Consider the following 23,637-nt stretch of genomic DNA (forward strand, 5'->3'; position numbering starts at 1 on the left):
GAGGAGGCAGGTAGCCTAGTGGTTAGAGGAGGCAGGTAGCCTAGTGGTTAGAGGAGGCAGGTAGCCTAGTGGTTAGAGGAGGCGAAGACGTGGATGTCGATTATGCACGTGGAAGACATTTCAGTTGTGCAACTGACTAGGTTTCCTCCTTTCCCATTGGTAAGGCTGGAGAGTGCAATAGTTTACTGGGGAGGTAATTTTGTCAAAGTTCCGTAAATAAGAGCCTTGACGCTAATATTTGTGCAACCTCTTTGGAATTGAAATCTATGGGTGACACTGACACTGTACAGCCTTACCCATTTCATGGCTTCAGAGTCCTTTCATGGGTGTTCACGCCATAGGTAAAGGCAGTGTATACTGTATGCCACCAACGCAATTCTGCAGTCTGATATATCCACAGTTTGTCAAAATAATTAATTACTGTATTTTATGTAACATTCCAACCGTGTTTAGTATTATCTAGTCCAAATATGGCATTATTCCACTATTTTTCGCAGTTTCCAATCGGGGACTTTTATTTTGAAGGCGAACAGCAACCTGCATTATTGTGTCAAGCTTCACAGAGGTTTCTTCACCTAATACGTTCGTTTCTGTCAGAAAAGCGGTTTGCTTTGAGGACTGTCAACAAGGCTCTCCCGTGAGTAGTTAGCGATGTGCATTTTTAATATGAAGTTGAACAGAAATCGAATATATGAATTATGTGGCCAGAATTTTTTTTTTTACTTGAAGGGACTTTGTCATTGCCATAACTTTTGTCTCTGCGTTAGCTAGCTCAGTAACGTTGACATCAAGTTAGCTAGAATGTGTAGTTAAAAGAAAAAAAACCTAACAACAATACTAAGTTCACTGTTTGCATTTTAATAATTGTGCAGACATCAAACCATTTTGTCGTATTTTCCACCCAATGAAGTGGATTTTTCCTAGTACCCGGAAGTAAACTGGTGTTGCTGTTATGGTAACCAGGATTTCCTAGTGCTGATCGATTAACCGAAATATCGATCATTTTTATAAACAACTAATTGACCGTCATCGGTTCAATTATTTAAATTCCATTTATTTTTTAATGTGTGTGTGTGTGTGAGCTCAATGCGCAGATTGCACAGCTCTGTAGAGGTAAATCGGATCCAGTTTGAACTGTGCGATGTAGTAGGGAGTTGTAGTTTCCAACAGGCCAATATTGTACATAGTTTAGCGCGTAAAACGTGGTAATTAACTTCAATGACCATTATGCATTGCGCCTCTACTTGTCCAGTCTTTTACGCGTACTATTGGCCCAGCGTCGTCCTGGTTTGGCTGATGCAGGCCGTTATTGTAAATAATATTGTTTTTAACTGACTTGCTTAGTTCAATAAAATACGGGGAAAAAGCGCGATCATAATGGGATATAAAGAGCAGCTGTTGCTTCACAAGGCAAGGTATCTCTACCTGAAAATACATGATCTACAGGGCATTCAAAAGTATTTGGACCCCTTGACTTATCCACATTTTGTTACATTACAGCCGTGTTAAAAATGGATTCAATTGTTCCCTCCGTCATCAATAATGAGAAAGCAAAAACAGGTTTAGAAATTTCTGCTAATGTATTAAAAATACAACTGAAATATCACATTTATATAAGTATTCTGACCCTTTACACAGTACTTTGTTGAAGCACCTTTGGCAGCGATTACAGCCTTGAGTCTTCTTGGATATGACGCTAATATTTGGGAGTCACCTCCCTGACCAAGGCCCTTCTCCTCCGATTGCTCAGTTAGTCCAGGCTGACAGCTCTAAGAAGAGTCTTGGTGGTTCCAAACTTCTTCCATTTAAGAATGATGGAGGCCACTGTGTTCTTGGGGACCTTCAATGCTGCAGAATGATGGAGGCCACTGTGTTCTTGGGGACCTTCAATGCTGCTGAAATGGTTTGGTACCCTTCCCCAGATCGGTGCCCCGGCTCAATCCTGTCTGAGATCTATGGACAATTCCTTCGACCTCATGGCTTGGTTTTCGCTCTGACCTGCACTGTCAACTGTGGGACCTTATATAGACAGGTGCCTTTCCAAATCATGTCCAATCAATTGAGTTTACCACAGGTGGACTCCTATCAACTTGTAGAAACATCTCAATGATGATCAATGGAAACAGGATGCACCTGAACTCAATGTTGAGTCTCATCGCAAAGTGTCTGAATACTTATGTAAATGTAAATATTTTATTTCGGTTTTTTTATTTTTAAAACATTTGCAAACATTTCTAAAATCTTGTTTTCGCTTTGTCATTATTGGGTATTGGGTGTAGATTGATGAGGAGTTTTTTTATTGAATGAATTTTAGAATAAGGCTGTAATGTAACTAAATGTGGAAAAAGGAAAGGGGGTCTGAATCCTCTTCTGAATGCTCTAAGTGATTGGTAGTTGGTTTTCAGCTGTCATAAAAGTATGCCTTATTTACTTTGAAGAACTACTAAATAGTGATTTTGCAGCAGCTCTATAGAGAGGAGATGATGACTTGGAAGGAAATAATCTAGTCATCAAATAAAACTTAAGTATTTTATTAAAGTAATGTGAATAAATGATGGTTAATTAGTGATCAGCAGTAATGAGCAGTCACTACCATCATAGGCCTGTTATTCATTGTTTTATTCTGTTGTTACAGCGTTCAACCAACATAATGTACAGTGTATTTAATGTTAAAAAACAAATATATATATATATATATAATCAAAAACGAAAACTGTGATTTAAAAAATAAAATGTAATCATAGAACCGACCTCAAAAACCCTAATCGCTCAACACTAGGATTCCCTTAAAGCAGTGGCAATTAAAATGAATGCTCGATACCTGACTGTCTCCCAACTTTCCCCCCAACGCTCCAGCTTTGAAGAGGGGTGATAGCCAAAACCTAAAAGAATAGAGGAGAGAGGAATACCAAACAACTGCATACAATACCAATACCCCCATCCAAGATGAGGCGAGCCATCCGCGGAGGGGACGAGACCGCTCCTCCCCGTCAGAACGGTGTGCCGGGGGGTAAAGGTGACGGCAGGGCAGCGGAGCGTGGGGACGCAGCAGCCGCCGGCGCTGATGATGATGAGGCCGGGTGCAGCCCAGCAGAAATGCAGGATGAGGACAATGATCCGGCGCGGAGGAGAGAGATCAGGAGCAAGTACAGGGACCTCATCAACTCTGTTCAACGTGAGTAGTGGATACGAGGGTCTGCTAAATGACTCAAATGTAAAGGCAATGGAATGGTAATGTAGTGGTAATGTAGTGGGAACTGTTAAGGTCATGTAAAGGTAATGTAACAGTAATTTAAAGGTAATGTGTGGGAACTGTTAAGATAATGTTAAACTGTTAAGTAATGTAACAGTAATTTAAAGGTAATGTGTGGGGAACTGCTAAGATAATGTCGTGGGAACTGTTAAAGATAATGTTAAGGTAATGTAACAGTAATGTAAAGGCAATGTGTGGGGAACTGTTAAGGTAATGTAGCGGTAACTGTTAAGATAATGTAACAGTAATTTAAAGGTAATGTGTGGGAACTGTTAAGATAATGTTAAGGTAATGTGGTGGGAACTGTTAAGATAATGTAAAGGTAATGTAACAGTAATTTAAAGGCAATGTGTGGGAACTGTTAAGATAATGTTAAGGTAATGTAATGACAATTTAAAGGTAATGTGTGGGGAACTGTTAAGATAATGTAGCGGTAACTGTTACGATGATGTAAAGGTAATGTAGCGGACACTGTTAACATTATCTTAAGGCAATTGAATGGTAATTTAAAGGTAATGTAGTGGGAACTGTCAAGATAATGTAACAGTAATATAAAGGTAATGTATGTGAACTGTTAAGATAATGTTAAGGTAATGTAGTGGGAACTGTTAAGATAATGGTAAGATAATGTAGTGGGAACTGTTAAGATAATGTAATGGTAATGTAACAGTAATTTAACGACAATGTGTGGGAACTGTTAAGATAATGTTAAGGTCATGTAGTGGGAACTGTTAAGATAATGGTAAGATAATGTAGTGTGAACTGTTAAGATAATGTAAAGGTAATGTAACAGTAATTTAAAGGTAATGTAGTGGGAACTGTTAAGATAATGTTAAGGTAATGTAGTGGGAACTGTTAAGATAATGGTAAGATAAAGTAGTGGGAACTGTTAAGATAATGTTAAGGTAATGTAATGGTAATTTAAAGGTAATGTAGTGGGAACTGTCTGGGAATGGTGTCCATGGGCCATGAGTTCCCAATTCTCCACACTTTTCTCATAGTGTGCACTTGTCTTGTATTCTCCCCGTTGTGGATGTAAAAGTATTGGATTGGTGTAAGCATTAGCTGGAGGGAATTTATTTTATTTTTTTTATTTTATTTCACCTTTATTTAACCAGGTAGGCTAGTTCAAGTTCTCAACTAGCCTGACCCAAAACATGTACATCCGTGACAGGGAGTGTGCAAGTGGCCACTTCGAGAGAAGTGTGTTAAACCTCCCAGGTATCTGGACACCTGTCAAAGTAAAGTATGACCAAATTTACATAGAAATGTGAGTTATAGATTGTCTAGCTTGTACACCTGTTGAAAATGAAATTACTTTCACAGTGGTTTAGATTGTAGAATGATTCTCTACATTGCTTGTTTTGCCACAATGCTATTTATACTGAACAAAAATATAAACGCAACATGTTAAGTGTAGGTTTCATGAGATGAAATAAAATATCAAATAAAACATGTTGTGCATAAATTTGTTTCCATCCCTGTTAAAAGCATTTCTCCTTTGCTAAAATAATTATAATCCATCCACCTGACAGGCACATCAAGAAGCTGATTTAAACAGCATGGCTCCCAAGTGGGTGGGCCTAAGCCCTTCCAGCCCCACCAATGGCTGTGCTCCTGCCCAGTCATGTGAAATCCATAGATTAGGGTCTAGTTCATTTATTTCAATTGACTGATTTCCTCATATGAACTGTAACTCACTAGGCGGCTTCCACTCGGTTACGTAACCCTGCACCTTAGAGGCTGCTGCCCCATAGACATAGACTTCACTAGTCACTTGAATAATGGAACACTAGTCACTTAAATAATGTTTACATACTGCTTTACTCATCTGATATGTATATACTGTATTCTGTTCTACTGTATATTCATACAATTCCTTAATTCCATTCTTTTACTTTTAGATTTCTGTGTATTCTTGTGTATTGTTCGATACTACTGCACTGTTGGAGCTAGAAACACAAGCATTTAGTTAGATACTACTGCACTGTTGGAGCTAGAAACACAAGCATTTAGTTAGATACTACTGCACTGTTGGAGCTAGGAACACAAGCATTTAGTTAGATACTACTGCACTGTTGGAGCTAGGAACACAAGCATTTAGTTAGATACTACTGCACTGTTGGAGATAGAAACACAAGCATTAGATATTACTGTACTGTTGGAGCTAGAAACACAAGCATTTAGTATTACTGTACTGTTGGAGCTAGAAACACAAGCATTTAGGTATTACTGACTGTTGGAGCTAGGAACACAAGCATTAGGTATTACTGACTGTTGGAGCTAGGAACACAAGCATTAGATATTACTGACTGTTGGAGCTAGTTAGATATTACTGTACTGTTGGAGCTAGGAACACAAGCATTTATTACTGACTGTTGGAGCTAGGAACACAAGCATTAGGTATTACTGACTGTTGGAGCTAGGAACACAAGCATTTATTACTGACTGTTGGAGCTAGGCACACAAGCATTAGATATTACTGACTGTTGGAGCTAGAACACAAGCATTAGATATTACTGACTGTTGGAGCTAGAAACACAAGCATTAGTTAGATATTACTGTACTGTTGGAGCTAGAAACACAAGCATTAGATATTACTGACTGTTGGAGCTAGGAACACAAGCATTTAGATACTACTGTACTGTTGGAGCTAGGAACACAAGCATTAGATATTACTGTACTGTTGGAGCTAGGAACACAAGCATTAGATATTACTGACTGTTGGAGCTAGGAACACAAGCATTAGATATTACTGTACTGTTGGACTGTTAGATATTACTGACTGTTGGAGCTAGAACACAAGCATTTATTACTGTACTGTTGGAGCTAGGAACACAAGCATTAGATATTACTGACTGTTGGAGCTAGGAACACAAGCATTAGATATTACTGTACTGTTGGAGCTAGGAACACAAGCATTTAGTAGATATTACTGACTGTTGGAGCTAGGAACACAAGCATTAGATATTACTGTACTGTTGGAGCTAGGAACACAAGCATTAGATATTACTGACTGTTGGAGCTAGGAACACAAGCATTAGATATTACTGTACTGTTGGAGCTAGGAACACAAGCATTAGATATTACTGACTGTTGGAGCTAGAACACAAGCATTTAGTTAGATACTACTGCACTGTTGGAGCTAGGAACACAAGCATTAGATATTACTGACTGTTGGAGCTAGGAACACAAGCATTTAGTTAGATATTACTGTTGGAGCTAGGAACACAAGCATTTAGTTAGATATTACTGTTGGAGCTAGAAACACACGCATTTAGTTAGATACTACTGCACTGTTGGAGCTAGGAACACAAGCATTATATATTACTGACTGTTGGAGCTAGGAACACAAGCATTATATATTACTGACTGTTGGAGCTAGGAACACAAGCATTATATATTACTGACTGTTGGAGCTAGGAACACAAGCATTATATATTACTGACTGTTGGAGCTAGGAACACAAGCATTTAGTTAGATATTACTGTTGGAGCTAGGAACACAAGCATTTAGTTAGATATTACTGTTGGAGCTAGAAACACAAGCATTTAGTTAGATATTACTGTTGGAGCTAGGAACACAAGCATTTAGTTAGATACTACTGCACTGTTGGAGCTAGGAACACAAGCATTTAGTTAGATACTACTGCACTGTTGGAGCTAGGAACACAAGCATTTAGTTAGATACTACTGCTCTGTTGGAACTAGGAAGATAAGCATTTCGTTACACCCGCAATAACATCTGATTAGATTTGAACTCAGTAAAATCGTTGAAATTGTTTCTTGTTGCGTTTTATATATATATTTTGTGTTCCGTATATTTATTAGGCAAACGTGAACTTCAGCAATGTGGAAATTGATTTCGATGATTTGTCCCAGTTGTACCTTGAACCTTTACCTTCTCTGTTTTTCCCAGAGAACAGAGAGGACATGTTGAGTCCCACCAACAACAAACTGACAGATGTGTTGGAGGAGGCTAACAAACTGTTTGCAGAAGGTATGATAGGATCTGTCAAACTCTTTGCATTGCATCCTTATGTTAAAATCTTATTGAAATCATAGTCAGATAGGCAAAAGTAGGGGGGGTGGGTAGCTCTCACGAATCTAGTAATGTCTGAGTGAGTGATTATTACAGGGAAGGAAGTAGTTTTAAAGTTGTTAATATCTCAATCTAATATCCTCACTCTTTTCTTTGTCTTCACCCTCATGTTTTGTCCTCTCTCAGTCCGTCAGGCCCGTGAAGCAGCTCTCGACGCTCAGCTCCTGGTGCTGGCTACAGACCTGGGGAAGGAGAAGGCCAGCCAGCTACACGCTGAGGGATCAGCCTTCGATCCCTCAGCCTTCGCCGAACACCTGGTAAGTAGGAGGGAGGATGGGACTGGGAGGAAGTGGAGGTAGAGGAGGAGAGGGAGGTGGGGAAGGAGGAGGAGGGCAAGGAGAGGATTATGGGTGGTGGTGAAGGCTAACGTTTATCAGATTGCTAACTCTTTATCCTTTGTGTTCTTATTGGTCCACCCAGTTGTCGTTCATGGGTTTGAATCGCCTGGAGGATGAAGATGAGGAGGAGGAGGGTGGTGGTGTGAGCAGTGGCTACCTCCCCCAGGACGCGTGGCAGAGGGTGGCTACTAGAGCTCAATGCTGCTTCAGGACTGCTCCCTCCTTCCACTACATGTGAGTAGAGGAGAGCAGAAGGTGGCTAATAGTCAGCATGTTTGAGGGGATCAGTTGAATCGCTAATATTAAATAATGTTATTTAAGATACAGGGTGATTTGTAACGTTCTAGATCAGGGATTCCGTACAGTCTGTTTGCAATGTAGTCCAACGCAGACTTCATCCACCTCACCAGACATCATCCTCCACCTCGCTCCACCTCACTTCATCCACCTCACTTCATCCACCTCACTTCATCCACCTCACCAGACATCATCCTCCAACTCTTTGGGGGCAAAGGTGACCACTCACCAAATATGCGCAGAGAAAATGTGTACTGAACAAAAAATATTACAGTTCAGGAAATCAGGAAATCTGTGAATTTAAATAAATAAATTAGGCCCTAATCTATGGATTTCACGATTGGAAATACAGATATGCATTTGTTGGTCACAGATACCTTAAAAAAAATGGGCCTCAGTATTTCTTCACTGTGTTTTTTTTGCATTCAAATTGCCATCTATAAAATGCAATTGTGTTCGTTGTGCCTGCCCATACCATAACCCCACCGCCACCATGGGGCACTCTGTTCACAACGTTGACATCAGCAAAACGCTCGCCCACATGACGCCATACAGTTGGACATAATTGCAAATTCTCTAAAACGATGTTGGAGGTGGCTTATGGTAGAGAAATGAACATTCAATTCTATGGCAAAAGCTCTGGAGGACATTCCTGCAGTCAGCGTGCCAATTGCACGCTCCCTCAAAACTTGAGACATCTGTGGCATTGTGTTGTGTGACAAAACTGCACATTTTAGAGTGACCTTTTATTGTCCCCAGGACAAGGTGCACCTGTGTAATGATCATGCTGTTTTAATCAGCTTCTTGATGTGACACACCTGTCAGGTGGATGGATTATCTTAGCAAAGGAGAAATGCTCACTAACAGGAATCTAAACAAACATTTGAGAGAAATCAGCTTTTTGTGCGTAAGGAACATTTCTGGGATCTTTTATTTCAGCTCATGGAACATGGGACCAACACTTTACATGTTGCGTTTATATTTAGTTTAGTGCGTAACCGTCTCTGACTGTCCCTGTGTGTGTCTCTACCAGGATGGGATCTTTCCTGGCTGAGTTACCTCCGCCTCGCCAGAGGGTAGAGAGACAGAGGAAAGTTCCCGGGAGGGAAGCCAAGAGGATCATGCCCACTCAGGTCTCCGCTTTAACACTGACCCCAACCTGACTGAACTGTAGGAGTCTCCCCCTTTTCATACTGTTATTTGACCCCAACCTGACTGAACTGTAGGAGTCTCCCCCTTTTTCATACTGTTATTTGACCCCAACCTGACTGAACTGTAGGAGTCTCCCCCTTTTTCATACTGTTATTTGACCCCAACCTGACTGAACTGTAGGAGTCTCCCCCTTTTTCATACTGTTATTTGACCCCAACCTGTATTCTCCTGTCACATTATCTTTTTTCAAGGTTCCAGGACTGAACTGAGAAACTGTTATTTGACCCCAACCTGACTGAACTGTAGGAGTCTCCCCCTTTTTCATACTGTTATTTGACCCCAACCTGTATTCTCCTGTCACATTATCTTTTCAAGGTTCCAGGGAGAGAAACTAAGCTAGCCCGCTAGCCTGAGGCTAGTACCGTTCAGACCGAGCTAGTAGAAAAGGTCTCATAGCTCTGATCTTAGACCTGGGATCTACTAGCCTGGCTGGCCAGTGCACAAAATCCTTAAATTCTAGTGGATGACCAGCCCAGCCCAGTACAGCTTGGCTTGGCTTGGCTCGACCCTTCTCTGTTTTACATAAAGTTGCTCTGGGCTTTGATAAGAGGATCAGTTTGATCAGCGATCAGCCTGAATGTACAGTAACAGTCAAAAGTTAGGACACACCAACTCATTCCAGGGTTTTCTTAATTATTATTATTTTTTTTTTTACATTTTTCTACATTGTAGAATAATAGTGAAGACAGAAAAACTATGAAAAAACACACAATCATGTAGTAACCAAAAAAAAGTGTTAAACAAATTAAAATATATTTTATATTTGAGATTCTTTAAAATAGCTACCCTTTGCCTTGGTGACAGCTTTGCACACGCTTGGCATTCTCTCAACCAGCTTCATGAGAGTCACCTGGAATGCATTTCAATTAACAGATGTGACTTGTTAAAAGTGAATGTGTGGAATTTCTTTCCTTCTTAATACCATTTGAGCCAATCAGTTGTGTTGTGACAAGGTAGAGAAGATAAAAGACCAAGTCCATATTATGGCAAGAACAGCTCAAATAAGCAAAGAGAAACGACATTCCATCATTACTTTAAGACTTGAAGGTCAGTCCATACGGAACATTTCAAGAACGTTTCTTCAAGTGCGGTCGCAAAAACCATCAAGCGCTATGATGAAACTGGCTCTCATGAGGACTGCCACAGGAAAGGAAGAACCAGAGTTACCTCTGCTGCAGAAGATAAGATCATTAGAGTTAACTGTCTCTCGTGAGGACCGCCACAAGAAAGGAAGACCCAGAGTTACCTCTGCTGCAGAGGATACATTCATTAGAGTTAACTGCACCTCAGATTGGAGGGAAAGAGGGAAATAAATACATTCTTCGCAGAGTTCAATCATTAGTTAACTGCACCTCAGATTGCAGTTCAAGTAACAGACACATCTCAACATCAGCTGTTCAGAGGAGACGGCGTGAATCAGGCCTTCATGGTCAAATTGCTGCAAAGAAACCACTACTAAAGGACACCAATAACAAGAAGAGACTTGCTTGGGCCAAGAAACACGATCAGTGGAAATTAGATCAGTGGAAATCTGTCCTTTGGTCTGATGAGTCCAAATATGAGATTTTTGGTTTCAACCACTGTGTCGTTGTGAGACAGAGTAGGTGAATGGATGATCTCCGCATGTGTGGTTCCCACCGTGAAGCATGGAGGAGGAGGTGGTGTGATGGTGCTTTGCTGGTGACACTGTCAGTGATTTATTTAGAATTCAAGGTACACTTAACCAGCATGGCTACCACAACACTCTGCAGCGATACACCATCCCATCTGGTTTGCGCTTAGAGGGACTATCATTTGTTTTTCAACAGGACAATGACCCAACACACCTCCAGGCTGTGTAAGAGCTATTTGACCAAGAATGACAGTGATGGAGTGCTGCATCAGATGACCTGGCCTCCACAATCACCCGACCTCAACCCAATTGAGATGGTTTGGGATGAGTTGGACTGAATAGAGTGAAGGAAAAGCAGCCAACAAGTGCTCAGCATATGTGGGAAGTCCTTCAAGAATGTTGGAAAAGCATTCCAGGTGAAGCTGGTTGAGAGAATGCCAAGAGTGTGTATAAAGCTGTCATCAAGGCAAAGGGTGGCTACTTTGAAGAATCTCAAAGTTTAAGTTTAATCTCAAAGTTTAACACTTTTTTGGTTACTACATGATTCCATGTGATATTTCATACTTTTGATGTCTTCACTATTATTCTACAATGTAGAAAATAGTAAAATGATTGAAAAACCCTGGAATGAGTAGGTGTGTCCAAACCTTTGACTTGTACTGTATGTGCTTAATATTTCTGTCACAATGGGGACTGTGTTTCTCTTTTGAAAAAGATATTTATTTGTATTTTTAATTTTTTTTATGTTACCCCCTTTTTCTCCCCAATTTTGTGGTATCCAATTGTTAGTAGTTACTATCTTGTCTCATCGCTACAACTCCCGTACGGGCTCGGGAGAGACGAAGGTCGAGAGCCATGCGTCCTCCGAAACACAACCCAACAAAGCCGCACTGCTTCTTAACACAGCGCGCATCCAAACCCTCCCTAACCCGGACGACGCTAGGCCAATTGTGCGTCGCCCCATGGACCTCCCGGTCGCGGCCGGCTGCGACAGAGCCTGAGCTCGAACCCAGAGTCTCTGGTGGCACAGCTAGCACTGCGATGTAGTGCCTTAGACCACTGCTCCACCCGGGAGGCCCCTGAAAAATATTTTTTGACCTCAATGAGACTAACTTAAATAAATTAATAAATGTTTGATGTTATTGTCTGTTCCAGTTGAGGAGGATGGAGGAGTCTCACCAGGAAGCTACAGAGAAGGAGGTAGAGAGGATTCTGGGATACCTGCAGGGCTACTTCAACGACGACCGTGAGTCATGACTGTTGTCTAATAATAACACATTATATTTAAATAGCGGTTTTCAAGGACTGTCTCTTTACAATTGTATAAAGGAAAACACAAGACAACAGAACTAAACAGAAAGGAATGAAAAAAGATTAAACAGATTAGGGCTCAAGGAAAAGAAAGGTTGTGATGACTCTGACTCTAGCTATGACTCTGACTGACTCTAGCTATGAGTCTGACTCTAGCTATGACTCTGACTGACTCTAGCTATGAGTCTGACTCTAGCTATGACTCTGACTGACTCTAGCTATGAGTCTGATGACTGACTGACTCTGAGCTATGACTCTGACTATGACTCTGACTCTAGCTATGACTCTGACTGACTAGCTATGACTCTGACTGACTCTAGCTATGACTCTGACTCTAGCTATGACTCTGACTCTAGCTATGACTCTGACTATGACTCTGACTGACTAGCTAACTCTGACTCTAGCTATGACCATGACTCTGACTCTAGCTATGACTCTGACTGACTCTAGCTATGAGTCTGACTCTAGCTATGACTCTGACTGACTCTAGCTATGACTATGACTCTGACTCTAGCTATGACTCTAGCTATGACTCGGACTCTAGCTATGACTCTAGCTCTGACCATGACTCTGACTCTAGCTATGACTATGACTCTAGCTATGACTATGACTCTGAGTCTAGCTATGACTCTAGCTATGACTATGACTCTGAGTCTAGCTATGACTCTAGCTATGACTCTGACTCTAGCTATGACTCTAGCTCTGACCATGACTCTGACTCTAGCTATGACTATGACTCTGAGTCTAGCTATGACTATGACTCTGACTCTAGCTATGACTCTGACTCTAGCTATGACTTTTTATTTTTATTTTTTACGGACTTTTCTAGCCATGACTCTGACTCTAGCTATGACTATGACTCTGAGTCTAGCTAATGACGCTATGACTCTAGCTACTCATCCAATCACATTAACCGTTACTCATCCAATCACATTAACCGTTACTCATCCAATCACATTAACCGTTACTCATCCAATCACATTAACCGTTGCTCATCCAATCACATTAACCGTTGGTCTCTCACAGGAAACCTTCATTTAGAAATGAAACATGACCATTTGAAAAATAAGCCACAGGAGTTTGAGTGAGAATAGACTGTTGAGTGGTAAGACATGTATAAAAGCAACCGATACCTTTAATAAGAAGGTTCTAGAAGCATCTTATATGATGAGCTACCGAGTGGCTAGGACAGGCAAGCCCCATACTATGGTGGAGGAGTGGCTAGGACAGGCAAGCCCCATACTATTGTGGAGGAGTGGCTAGGACAGGCAAGCCCCATACTATTGTGGAGGAGTGGCTAGGACAGGCAAGCCCCATACTATTGTGGAGGAGTGGCTAGGACAGGCAAGCCCCATACTATTGTGGAGGAGTGGCTAGGACAGGCAAGCCCCATACTATTGTGGAGGAGTGGCTAAGACAGGCAAGCCCCATACTATTGTGGAGGAGTGGCTAAGACAGGCAAGCCCCATACTATTGTGGAGGAGTGGCTAGGACAGGCAAGCCCCATACTATTGTGGAGGAGTGGCTAGGACAGGCAAGCCCCATACTATTGTGGAGGAGTGGCTAGGACAGGCAAGCCCCATACTATTGTGGAGGAGTGGCTAGGACAGGCAAGCCCCATACTATTGTGGAGGAGTGGCTAGGACAGGCAAGCCCCATACTATTGTGGAGGAGTGGCTAGGACAGGCAAGCCCCATACTATTGTGGAGGAGTGGCTAGGACAGGCAAGCCCCATACTATTGTGGAGGAGTGGCTAGGACAGGCAAGCCCCATACTATTGTGGAGGAGTGGCTAAGACAGGCAAGCCCCATACTATTGTGGAGGAGTGGCTAGGACAGGCAAGCCCCATACTATTGTGGAGGAGTGGCTAAGACAGGCAAGCCCCATACTATTGTGGAGGAGTGGCTAAGACAGGCAAGCCCCATACTATTGTGGAGGAGTGGCTAGGACAGGCAAGCCCCATACTATTGTGGAGGAGTGGCTAGGACAGGCAAGCCCCATACTATTGTGGAGGAGTGGCTAGGACAGGCAAGCCCCATACTATTGTGGAGGAGTGGCTAGGACAGGCAAGCCCCATACTATTGTGGAGGAGTGGCTAAGACAGGCAAGCCCCATACTATTGTGGAGGAGTGGCTAGGACAGGCAAGTCCCATACTATTGTGGAGGAGTGGCTAAGACAGGCAAGCCCCATACTATTGTGGAGGAGTGGCTAGGACAGGCAAGCCCCATACTATTGTGGAGGAGTGGCTAGGACAGACATGCCCCATACTATTGTGGAGGAGTGGCTAGGACAGACAAGACCCATACTATTGTGGAGGAGTGGCTAGGACAGACAAGACCCATACTATTGTGGAGGAGTGGCTAGGACAGACAAGACCCATACTATTGTGGAGGAGTGGCTAGGACAGACAAACTCCATACTATTGTGGAGGAGTGGCTAAGACAGGCAAGCCCCATACTATTGTGGAGGAGTGGCTAAGACAGGCAAGCCCCATACTATTGTGGAGGACTTAATTCTTCCTGCTGCCGTGGATATGACTGGGACAATGCTGGGGGAAAAGGACAAAAAACTATACAGACAATGACTTCATCAAACAACACTGTTTCACGATGCATCAGTGACATGGCAGGAGATGCTTTGAAACCATTTCTGATTCACATACAAGCCAGTGAATTATATGCGTTACAGCTGGATGAGTCAACAGACGTGGAGGGCCTGGCACAGCTCCTGGTATATGTCTGTTACAGCTGGATGAGTCAACAGGCCTGGCACAGCTCCTGGTATATGTCTGTTACAGCTGGATGAGTCAACAGGGCTGGCACAGCTCCTGGTATATGTCTGTTACAGCTGGATGAGTCAACAGGGCTGGCACAGCTCCTGGTATATGTCTGTTACAGCTGGATGAGTCAACAGGCCTGGCACAGCTCCTGGTATATGTCTGTTACAGCTGGATGAGTCAACAGGGCTGGCACAGCTCCTGGTATATGTCTGTTACGTTTATGGGGGGTCAATTAAGGAAGACATCCTCTTCTGCAAACCACTGGAAACCAGGACAACAGGAGAGGATATTTCTAAAGTACTGGACAGCTTTGTGACATCAAATGGACTTTGGTGGTCAAGATGTGTTGGTGTCTGTACAGATGGCACAAACGCCATGACAGGGAGACATAGTGGAGTGGTAACGCGCGTGCAAACAGTTGCTCCCGACGCCATTTGGGTACACTGCAGCATCCACCAAGAGGCTCTTGCTGCCAAGGGAATGCCTGACAGCTTGAAAGATGTTTTGGACACTACAGTGAAAATTGTTAACTTTGTTAAAGCAAGGCCCCTGAACTCCCGTGTGTTTTCTGCATTATGCAATGATATGGGCAGCGACCATGTAACACTTTTACAACATACAGAAGTGTGCTGGTTATCACGGGGCAAAATATTGACACATTTTTTGAATTGCGAGACGAGCTTAAAGTTCTCTTTACTGACCATAATGTTCACTTGTCTGACCGCTTGCATGATGATGAGTTTCTCACACGACTGGTCAAATCTGGGTGATGTTTTTTCTCACCTGAATGAACTGAATCTAGGATTACAGAGACTCCACAACTATATTCAATGTGCGGGACAAAATTGAGGCTATGATTAAGAAGTTGGAGCTCTTCTCTGTCTGCATTAACAAGGACAACACACAGGTCTTTACATCATTCTATGACTTTTGTTGTCTACGAATGAACTCTTACGGACAGATGAGACCTCCGTGGCAAAAGTGTTACGAAATATGTGATATGAACTTTGTTGTAGATGTTAAATTAGACGTTAAATGATTTGATATTAGTTGGTTAAAGAGCTATTTGTCATGTGCCTCTCTCCTCTTGTATCTCCAGCCACATCTCCCATCTCCTACTATGAGTTTGTCATAGACCCCACCTCCTTCTCCCGCTCGGTGGAAAATATCTTCCACACCTCCTTCCTGGTCAGGGTGAGTGGTACATGTTGTTCAGATCAACATATCGGCACCTTTTTTACATGATTCACTATTTATTGTAAAATAACTTTTAATTGTGTATTTGTTTGATTTACAACTGCACAGGACCGAAGGAAAAAATGTGTAATCAAAACTGATACTTAGATGTAAAATGAATTTGGTTGGAGGTAAGGGATTCTTGTTTGTATTATTTATCTTACATGTATAAGGTGCCAACAGGGTAAACATTGACATTCAACCAGTTTTAAAAAAGAAACAAACGGAACATTCTACTCCACTGCATTGTAAAGTGCAAGGGTGACAGTATATTGACTGCATCTGTAGGTACTACCTACCGTAGTACCTACCGGGGCGGCAGGGTAGCCTAGTGGTTAGAGCGTTGGACTAGTATCGGAAGGGTTGCAAGTTCATATCCCCGAGCTGACAAGATACAAATCTATCGTTCTTCCCCTGTACAAGGCAGTTAACCCACTGTTCCTAGGCCGTCATTGAAAATAAGAATATGTTCCCAACTGACTTGCCTAGTTAAATAAAGGTAAAATATAAACATTTAAAAAATATGACCCTAGTTGTGTCTGTAGGTAGTAGCTAGCTACCGTAGATATGAAAAGACGACTCCCCTGAAGCTTGTTTATCGTAGAGCAGAACAACCAACACATTTGTGTTCGTCTCCCCCCCTTTCCATGTTGGTGACATTTAGTTTTGTAGTCCGTGGAAGACGTCTTGGAAATGAGGGCATCCGATAGAGAGTCCAGACGACTGCCGTAAAGCTTGTGGATGGCGCCCAACAAACCGTTGTGTCCACGGGAGTCTCGTATTTCTAAGGTGGTGACTTATTAGTTGGAATATTATTTTTTGTCCGGATCTTCTCATGTCCGCTGTCGCAAGTCCCATCTTATGGAAAAGAAGCAAACTTTATAGGGGGGATTGAGTTGCAGCTGCTACAAGAAACACAGGTTACGTACGTAACCGCGGTTACGCGTGCTATTGCATCACTCCAATATGGTATCCTTCCGCACAGGCAGGATACACACGTCAGTCGCGTCTACCGGGTAGTGCTGCGGTTGACCGCCTTTAAAAGCTGCTGCCGCGGCACTACTTCCTTTATCGAGGCGCCGTAGATCACTGACAAAGACGATTGGAGTGATCGAATAGCTCACAAAGCCGTGGTTACATACACTATTTATACAAAAGTATGTGGACATACCTTTAAATTAGTGGATTCGGCTATTTACAGCCACACCCGTTGCTGACAGGTGTATAAAATCGAGAACACAGCCATGCAATCTCCATAGACAAACATTGGCAGTAGAATGGCCTTACTGAAGAGCTCAGTGACTTTCACTGTGGCACCATTATAAGATGCCACCTTTCCAACAAGTCAGTTTGTCAAATGTCTGCCCTGCTAGAGCTGCCCCGGTCAACTGTTAGTGACGTTATTGTGAAGTGGAAACGTCTAGGAGCAACAACGGCTCAGCCGTGAAGTGGTAGGACACACAAGCTCTAAGAATGGGACCGCAGAGTGCTGAAGAGTGTAAAAAATGATCCGAACTACTGAGTTCCAAACTGCCTCTGGAAGCAACATCAGCAACAAGAACTGTTTGTCTGGAGCTTCATGAAATGGGTTTCCATGGCCGAGCAGCCGCACACAAGCCTAAGATCACCATGCGCAATGACAGTCGGTCGGCTGGAGTGGTGTAAAGCTCACCGCCATTGGACTCTGTAGCAGTGGAAACAGGTTCTCTGGAGTGATGAATCACGCTTCACCATCTGGCAGTCTGGCGGACGAATCTGGGTTTGGCGGATGCCAGGAGATCACTACCTGCCCCAATGCATTGTGCCAACTATAAAGTTTGGTGGATAAGGAATAATGTTCTGGGGCTGTTTTTCATTGGTTCAGGCCCCTTAGTTCCAGTGAAGGGAAATCTTAACGCTACAGCAAACAATGACATTCTAGATGATTCTGTGCTTCCAATTTTAAGGCAACAGTTTGACCTTTCCTGGTTCATCATGACAACGCCCCCGAACACAAAGCGAGTTCCATACAGAAATGGTTTGTCGAGATCGGTGTGAAAGACTTGACTGTCCCGCACAGAGCCCTGACCTCAACCCCCTGACCTCAACCCCCCTGACCTCAACCCCCCTGACCTCAACCCCATCAAACACCTTTAGGATGAATTGGAACACCGACTGCGAGCCAGGCCTTAATCGCCCAACATCAGTGCCCGACCTCACTAATGATCTTGTGGCTGAATGGAAGCAAGTCCCCCTGCAGCAATGTTCCAACATCTAGTGGAAAGCCTTCCCAGAAGAGTGGAGGCTGTTATAGCAGCAATGTTCCAACATCTAGTGGAAAGCCTTCCCAGAAGAGTGGAGGCTGTTATAGCAGCAATGTCCCAACATCTAGTGGAAAGCCTTCCCAGAAGAGTGGAGGCTGTTATAGCAGCAAAGGGGGGACCAACTCCATATTAATGCCTATGATTTTAGAATGAGACGTTCGACGAGCAGATTTCCACATACTTTTGGTCATGTAGTGTATTATTCTACCTGTGATAGGAGGTAGCAGCCGCTAACACCTCTCCTGTCTCTTCTCTTATTGATGGATTATGATGGCGTTTGTCAGGATGGTGTGGCGAGGATGTACCTGGACCACGATAAACTTCCTTGTATCGGTGAGAAAACAACCCATGATATGTTTAGCTGGTTTTGGAGATCATTCTTCACTGGGCTTTACTGTTGTTCTTGGGTCATTCATGTTATCTTGTGGGGTCCGTGTGTCTGTCTGTGTGTGTCTGTCTGTGTGTGTCTGTGTGTGTGTGTGTCTGTGTGTGTCTGTCTGTGTGTGTGTCTGTGTGTGTCTGTCTGTGTGTTATCTGTGTGTGTCTGTGTGTGTGTGTGTCTCTCTGTGTGTGTCTCTGTGTGTCTCTGTGTGTGTGTCTGTCTGTGTGTGTCTGTGTGTGTGTGTGTGTGTGTGTGTCTGTCTGTGTCTGTCTGTGTGTGTCTGTGTGTGTCTGTGTGTGTGTGTCTCTCTCTGTGTGTGTCTCTGTGTGTCTCTGTGTGTGTGTGTCTGTGTGTGTCTGTGTGTCTCTCTGTGTGTGTGTGTGTGTGTGTGTGTGTGTGTGTGTGTGTGTGTGAGACAGCTCCTGTAGAAGAAGGGGAGGTGGAGGCTGGTGGAACATCCAGCAGACAGCAGTGTGTCATCTCTATCAGCCCCAAGAGTTGGAAAGTACGACACACACACACACATACTACAGATACACACACACATGAATACTACAGATACACACACACATACATACTACAGATACACACACACATAAATACTACAGATACACACACACATAAATACTACAGATACACACACACACACACACACATAAATACTACAGATACACACACTACACACACACACATAAATACTACAGATACACACACACACACACACACACTACAGATACACACACACACATAAATACTACAGATAACACAGAGTAAATACTACAGATACATACACACACAGTAAATACTACAGATACACACACACATAAATACTACAGATACATAACACACACACATACACACAGAAATCTGATACAGGTACATAACACAGAGTAAATAACAGATACATACACTACACTACACAACACACATAAATCTATACAGGTACACTAACACACAGTCTATACAGATACATAACACAGAGTCATAACACAGAGTAAATACTACAGATACATACACTACACACTAAATACAGATACATACACACAGTCTATACAGGTACATAAATACTACAGAGTCTATACACTACACTACATAACACATAAATACTACAGATACATAACACAGAGTCTACACACTACATAACACAGTCATAAATACTACAGATACACACACTACACAGTAAATACTACAGATACATAACACACACACTCTACAGGTACATAACACAGAGTAAATACTACAGGTACATAACACAGAGTCATACAGGTAATACTACAGATACATACACTACACAGACTATACAGGTACACAACACAGAGTCTAAATACTAGGATACACAACACAGAGTAAATATACAGATACATAACACACACATAAATACTACAGATACATAACACAGAGTCTAAATACTAGGTACATAACACAGAGTCTACACACACACACACATAAATACTACAGATACATAACACAGAGTAAATACTACAGATACATAACACAGACACATAAATACTGTACAGATACACACACACACATAAATACTACAGATACATAACACAGAGTCTAAATACTACAGATACATAACTACACAGTCTAAATACAGGATACACATACACACACACACATAAATACTACAGATACACACACTACACACACACACATACACTACACACACACACACATAAATACTACAGATACACACACTAACACACACACATACACTACACACACACAGAGTAAATACTACAGATACACACACACACACATAAATACTACAGATACATACACTACACACACTACACATACACTACACAGAGTCATAACACACATAGTCTACACACACACACACACACACACACACACACACACACACACACACACACACACACACACACACACACATACATAGGTAGATAACACAGAGTCTATACAGGTACATAACACAGAGTCTATACAGGTACATAACACAGAGTCTATACAGGTACATAACACAGAGTCTATACAGGTACATAACACAGAGTCTATACAGGTACATAACACAGAGTCTATACAGGTACATAACACAGAGTCTATACAGGTACATAACACAGAGTCTATACAGGTACATAACACAGAGTCTATACAGGTACATAACACAGAGTCTATACAGGTACATAACACAGAGTCTATACGGGTACATAACACAGAGTCTCTACAGGTACATAACACAGAGTCTATACAGGTACATAACACAGAGTCATAACACAGAGTCTATACAGGTACATAACACAGAGTCTCTACAGGAGTTGATTGTAATTGTTGTTGATGATGATGTATCACAGTGCTTAACTGTATTTTCTTCTGTTCTGAGTTGGTTGTCGTTGATGTTTTCTTCTGTTCTGAGTTGGTTGTCGTTGATGTTTTCTTCTGTTCTGAGTTGGTTGTTGTTGATGTTTTCTTCTCTTTGTCTCTCTCCGTAGGAGATAATTGAGGTCTTTAGTATCAGCGAGCCTCTGATCCACCCTCCCAGCACACAGCACACAGAATGATACTGCTCCTTTTTTTAAAACATCATCATCTTGTTGACTTTAACTCTAGCTGTAAATGTTTGCTTTCTATAAATAGTTGTTGTTCACAGTTTTTAAATTCATGACATTTATTTGATTAAAACGAGAGAACCGAACTCAGTGATTTGTTGTCGTTTTTTTTTACGTCAAGGAAGCGAAGAAAGCTTGTATATCCACGTGACTGAGGGTAGATTGCCTCTGCGTTGTGTTTTGATCGGACTTACCAATAACCATAGGATCAGGGTTGGTGACATTGTATTCTCTGATAATGAAAATCTTCTATGAACAAATGCCATGCTGCCTTTATAAACAAAGTGATTTGTCCTATATTTTTATTTAATGTTTAATCCCCCGTCCCCGCAGGAGGCCTTTTGCCTTTTGGTAGGCCGTCATTTTAAATAAGAATTTGTTCTTAAATTACTTGCCTAAGGTAAATAAAGGTTAAATATATAAACAATTCTGCAAAGTACCCCCACCCACCCCCATTAAAAATATATATTAACAATAAAACAGGACATGATAGCCATGCTAGCCCAATGACGACATGTAGCCTACAGTAGAAAGTGAAGTAGCTAGCCAGCATGTACAGCATTCAATAATGCAAAAGGTCCATAAAAGTGTATAAATGACTGATATTTAAAGATATTACGGTATACTGATGGGAGACCCTATACTCCCAGTAGAAATGTTTGAACATATAGGATTGATTTACAGTAACTTGATGCTGTGTCTAATGTGTCCAGTGACCCTGTCTGTGGCAGAGCTATGTGTGTGTGTGTGTGTGTGTGTGTGTGTGTGTGTGTGTGTGTGTTGATTTACAGTAACCTACCTCTACCACATAGACTAGAATGGTGTAATTCGCTGTCCGTTGGGATTCCAACCGCCGATAAACCCCATAGAAAAGGAATCTGTCTTTTTGTCCCTGAGCATGGCAGTTAACCCACTGTTCCCTGGGCGCCGATGACGTGGAAGTTGATTAATTTGCAAATAAACTCATTAAAAATCCTACAACGTGATTTTCTGGATTTTTTTTCTCATTTTGTCTGTCATAGTTGAAGTGTACCTATGATGAAAATTACAGGCCTCTCTCATATTTTTAAGTGGGAGAACTTGCACAATAGGTGGCTGACTAAATACTTTTTTGCCCCACTGTATATTATTATTTGTGCCCTGGTCCTATAAGAGCTCTTTGTCACTTCCCACGAGCCGGGTTGTGACGACAACTCACACTCATTGTGCTAGAGGGGGTACAGCTGACCCTGGTGCTAGAGGGGGTACAGCTGACCCTCGTGCTAGAGGGGGTACGCTGACCCTGGTGCTAGTAGAGGGTGTACAGGTGACCCTGGTGCTAGAGGGGGTACAGCTGACCCTGGTGCTAGAGGGGGTACAGCTGACCCTGGTGCCAGAGAGGGTACAGCTGACCCTGGTGCTAGAGGGGGTACGCCTGACCCTGTACCAGCCCGCCTGACCCTGTACCAGCCCGCCTGACCACTCTGCCTGACCCTGTACCAGCCCGCCTGACCACTCTGCCTGACCCTGTACCAACCCGCCTGACCACTCTGCCTGACCCTGTACCAACCCGCCTGACCACTCTGCCTGACCCTGTACCAGCCCGCATGACCACTCTGTTGGTCCCTGACCCTGACCCTGTCCCTGACCCTGAGCCTGCCACCTTTGCTCCTACTGTGGATTATCGACCCCTGCCTGCCTTGACCTGTCGTTTTCCTGCCCCTGTGGTTACAATAAACATGGTTACTTCACACAGTCTGCACTTGGGTCTTACCTTGATACCTGATGGGGATGCTCGAGGGGGAGGGAGGGAGGGGGGGTTCCCCGAATTGCAATTACACAATTATTAGAGTAGTAGGGGATGTTTATGAGGGAGAAGGAAGTGTGCGACGTTGAAAAGTACACTGAAAAAAAAATGTACACCAATATCAGACATGGGAACTATTCAGATTTGGTGTAATTATACAACATGAACTGTACCACTTGTTCCACACATCCTGATCATAATTGTTTTGCTAAAAAGGAATCGGAGGCCAGCATACGGAATGCTGCAGCTCCACAGTGCTTTATTCCTGCACCCAATAACGTAACGTATTGACCATACAGGTGAGACTTCAAGCCTTCAGTTACCCACAGTCCTTTTGGCTAAAATATGTTTCCGTCAGGCTCCTCAAATCCAACTGAGTGATTTACATGCATTCATATGTAGTGTGTGTGTTTAGGTGCAAATCATTCATCAGTGTAACTGCAGGTAAATAAT

General features: G+C 42.6%; 1 protein-coding gene across 7 annotated transcripts; it reads left to right on the top strand.

The window, feature by feature from the left end:
* Positions 1-519: 519 nt before the first annotated feature.
* On the top strand, positions 520-21,488 carry nsmce4a (NSE4 homolog A, SMC5-SMC6 complex component). Of its 7 annotated transcripts, none has more exons than XM_042305833.1 (11): positions 520-637; positions 2,857-3,175; positions 7,172-7,252; positions 7,481-7,611; positions 7,775-7,926; positions 9,023-9,122; positions 11,969-12,059; positions 16,004-16,098; positions 18,728-18,776; positions 19,245-19,330; positions 21,282-21,488. In XM_042305833.1, the coding sequence occupies exons 2-11, from the start codon at positions 2,947-2,949 to the stop codon at positions 21,348-21,350; spliced, it is 1,083 nt and encodes a 360-aa protein (XP_042161767.1). In that variant the 5' UTR covers positions 520-637; positions 2,857-2,946; the 3' UTR covers positions 21,351-21,488. The 7 variants fall into 7 exon arrangements, 5 of the variants coding, with proteins under 5 accessions (XP_042161767.1, XP_042161770.1, XP_024265078.2 ...); XM_042305832.1 differs by lacking the exon at positions 520-637 and adding an exon at positions 1,250-1,415; XM_042305835.1 differs by lacking the exon at positions 520-637 and adding an exon at positions 1,250-1,410.
* Positions 21,489-23,637: the final 2,149 nt, after the last annotated feature.

This window comes from Oncorhynchus tshawytscha, linkage group LG25 (assembly GCF_018296145.1).
Source record: "Oncorhynchus tshawytscha isolate Ot180627B linkage group LG25, Otsh_v2.0, whole genome shotgun sequence".
NCBI classification, from domain to species: Eukaryota; Metazoa; Chordata; class Actinopteri; order Salmoniformes; family Salmonidae; genus Oncorhynchus; species Oncorhynchus tshawytscha.

Coding starts and splice junctions, on each gene's coding strand:
- nsmce4a (XM_042305833.1), top strand. CDS start 2,947: ATGAGGCGAGCCATCCGCGGAGGGGACGAGACCGCTCCTCCCCGTCAG. Junction 9,123..11,968: donor AGAGGATCATGCCCACTCAG/GTCTCCGCTTTA, acceptor TGTCTGTTCCAG/TTGAGGAGGATGGAGGAGTC. Junction 18,777..19,244: donor CGATAAACTTCCTTGTATCG/GTGAGAAAACAA, acceptor TGTGTGAGACAG/CTCCTGTAGAAGAAGGGGAG.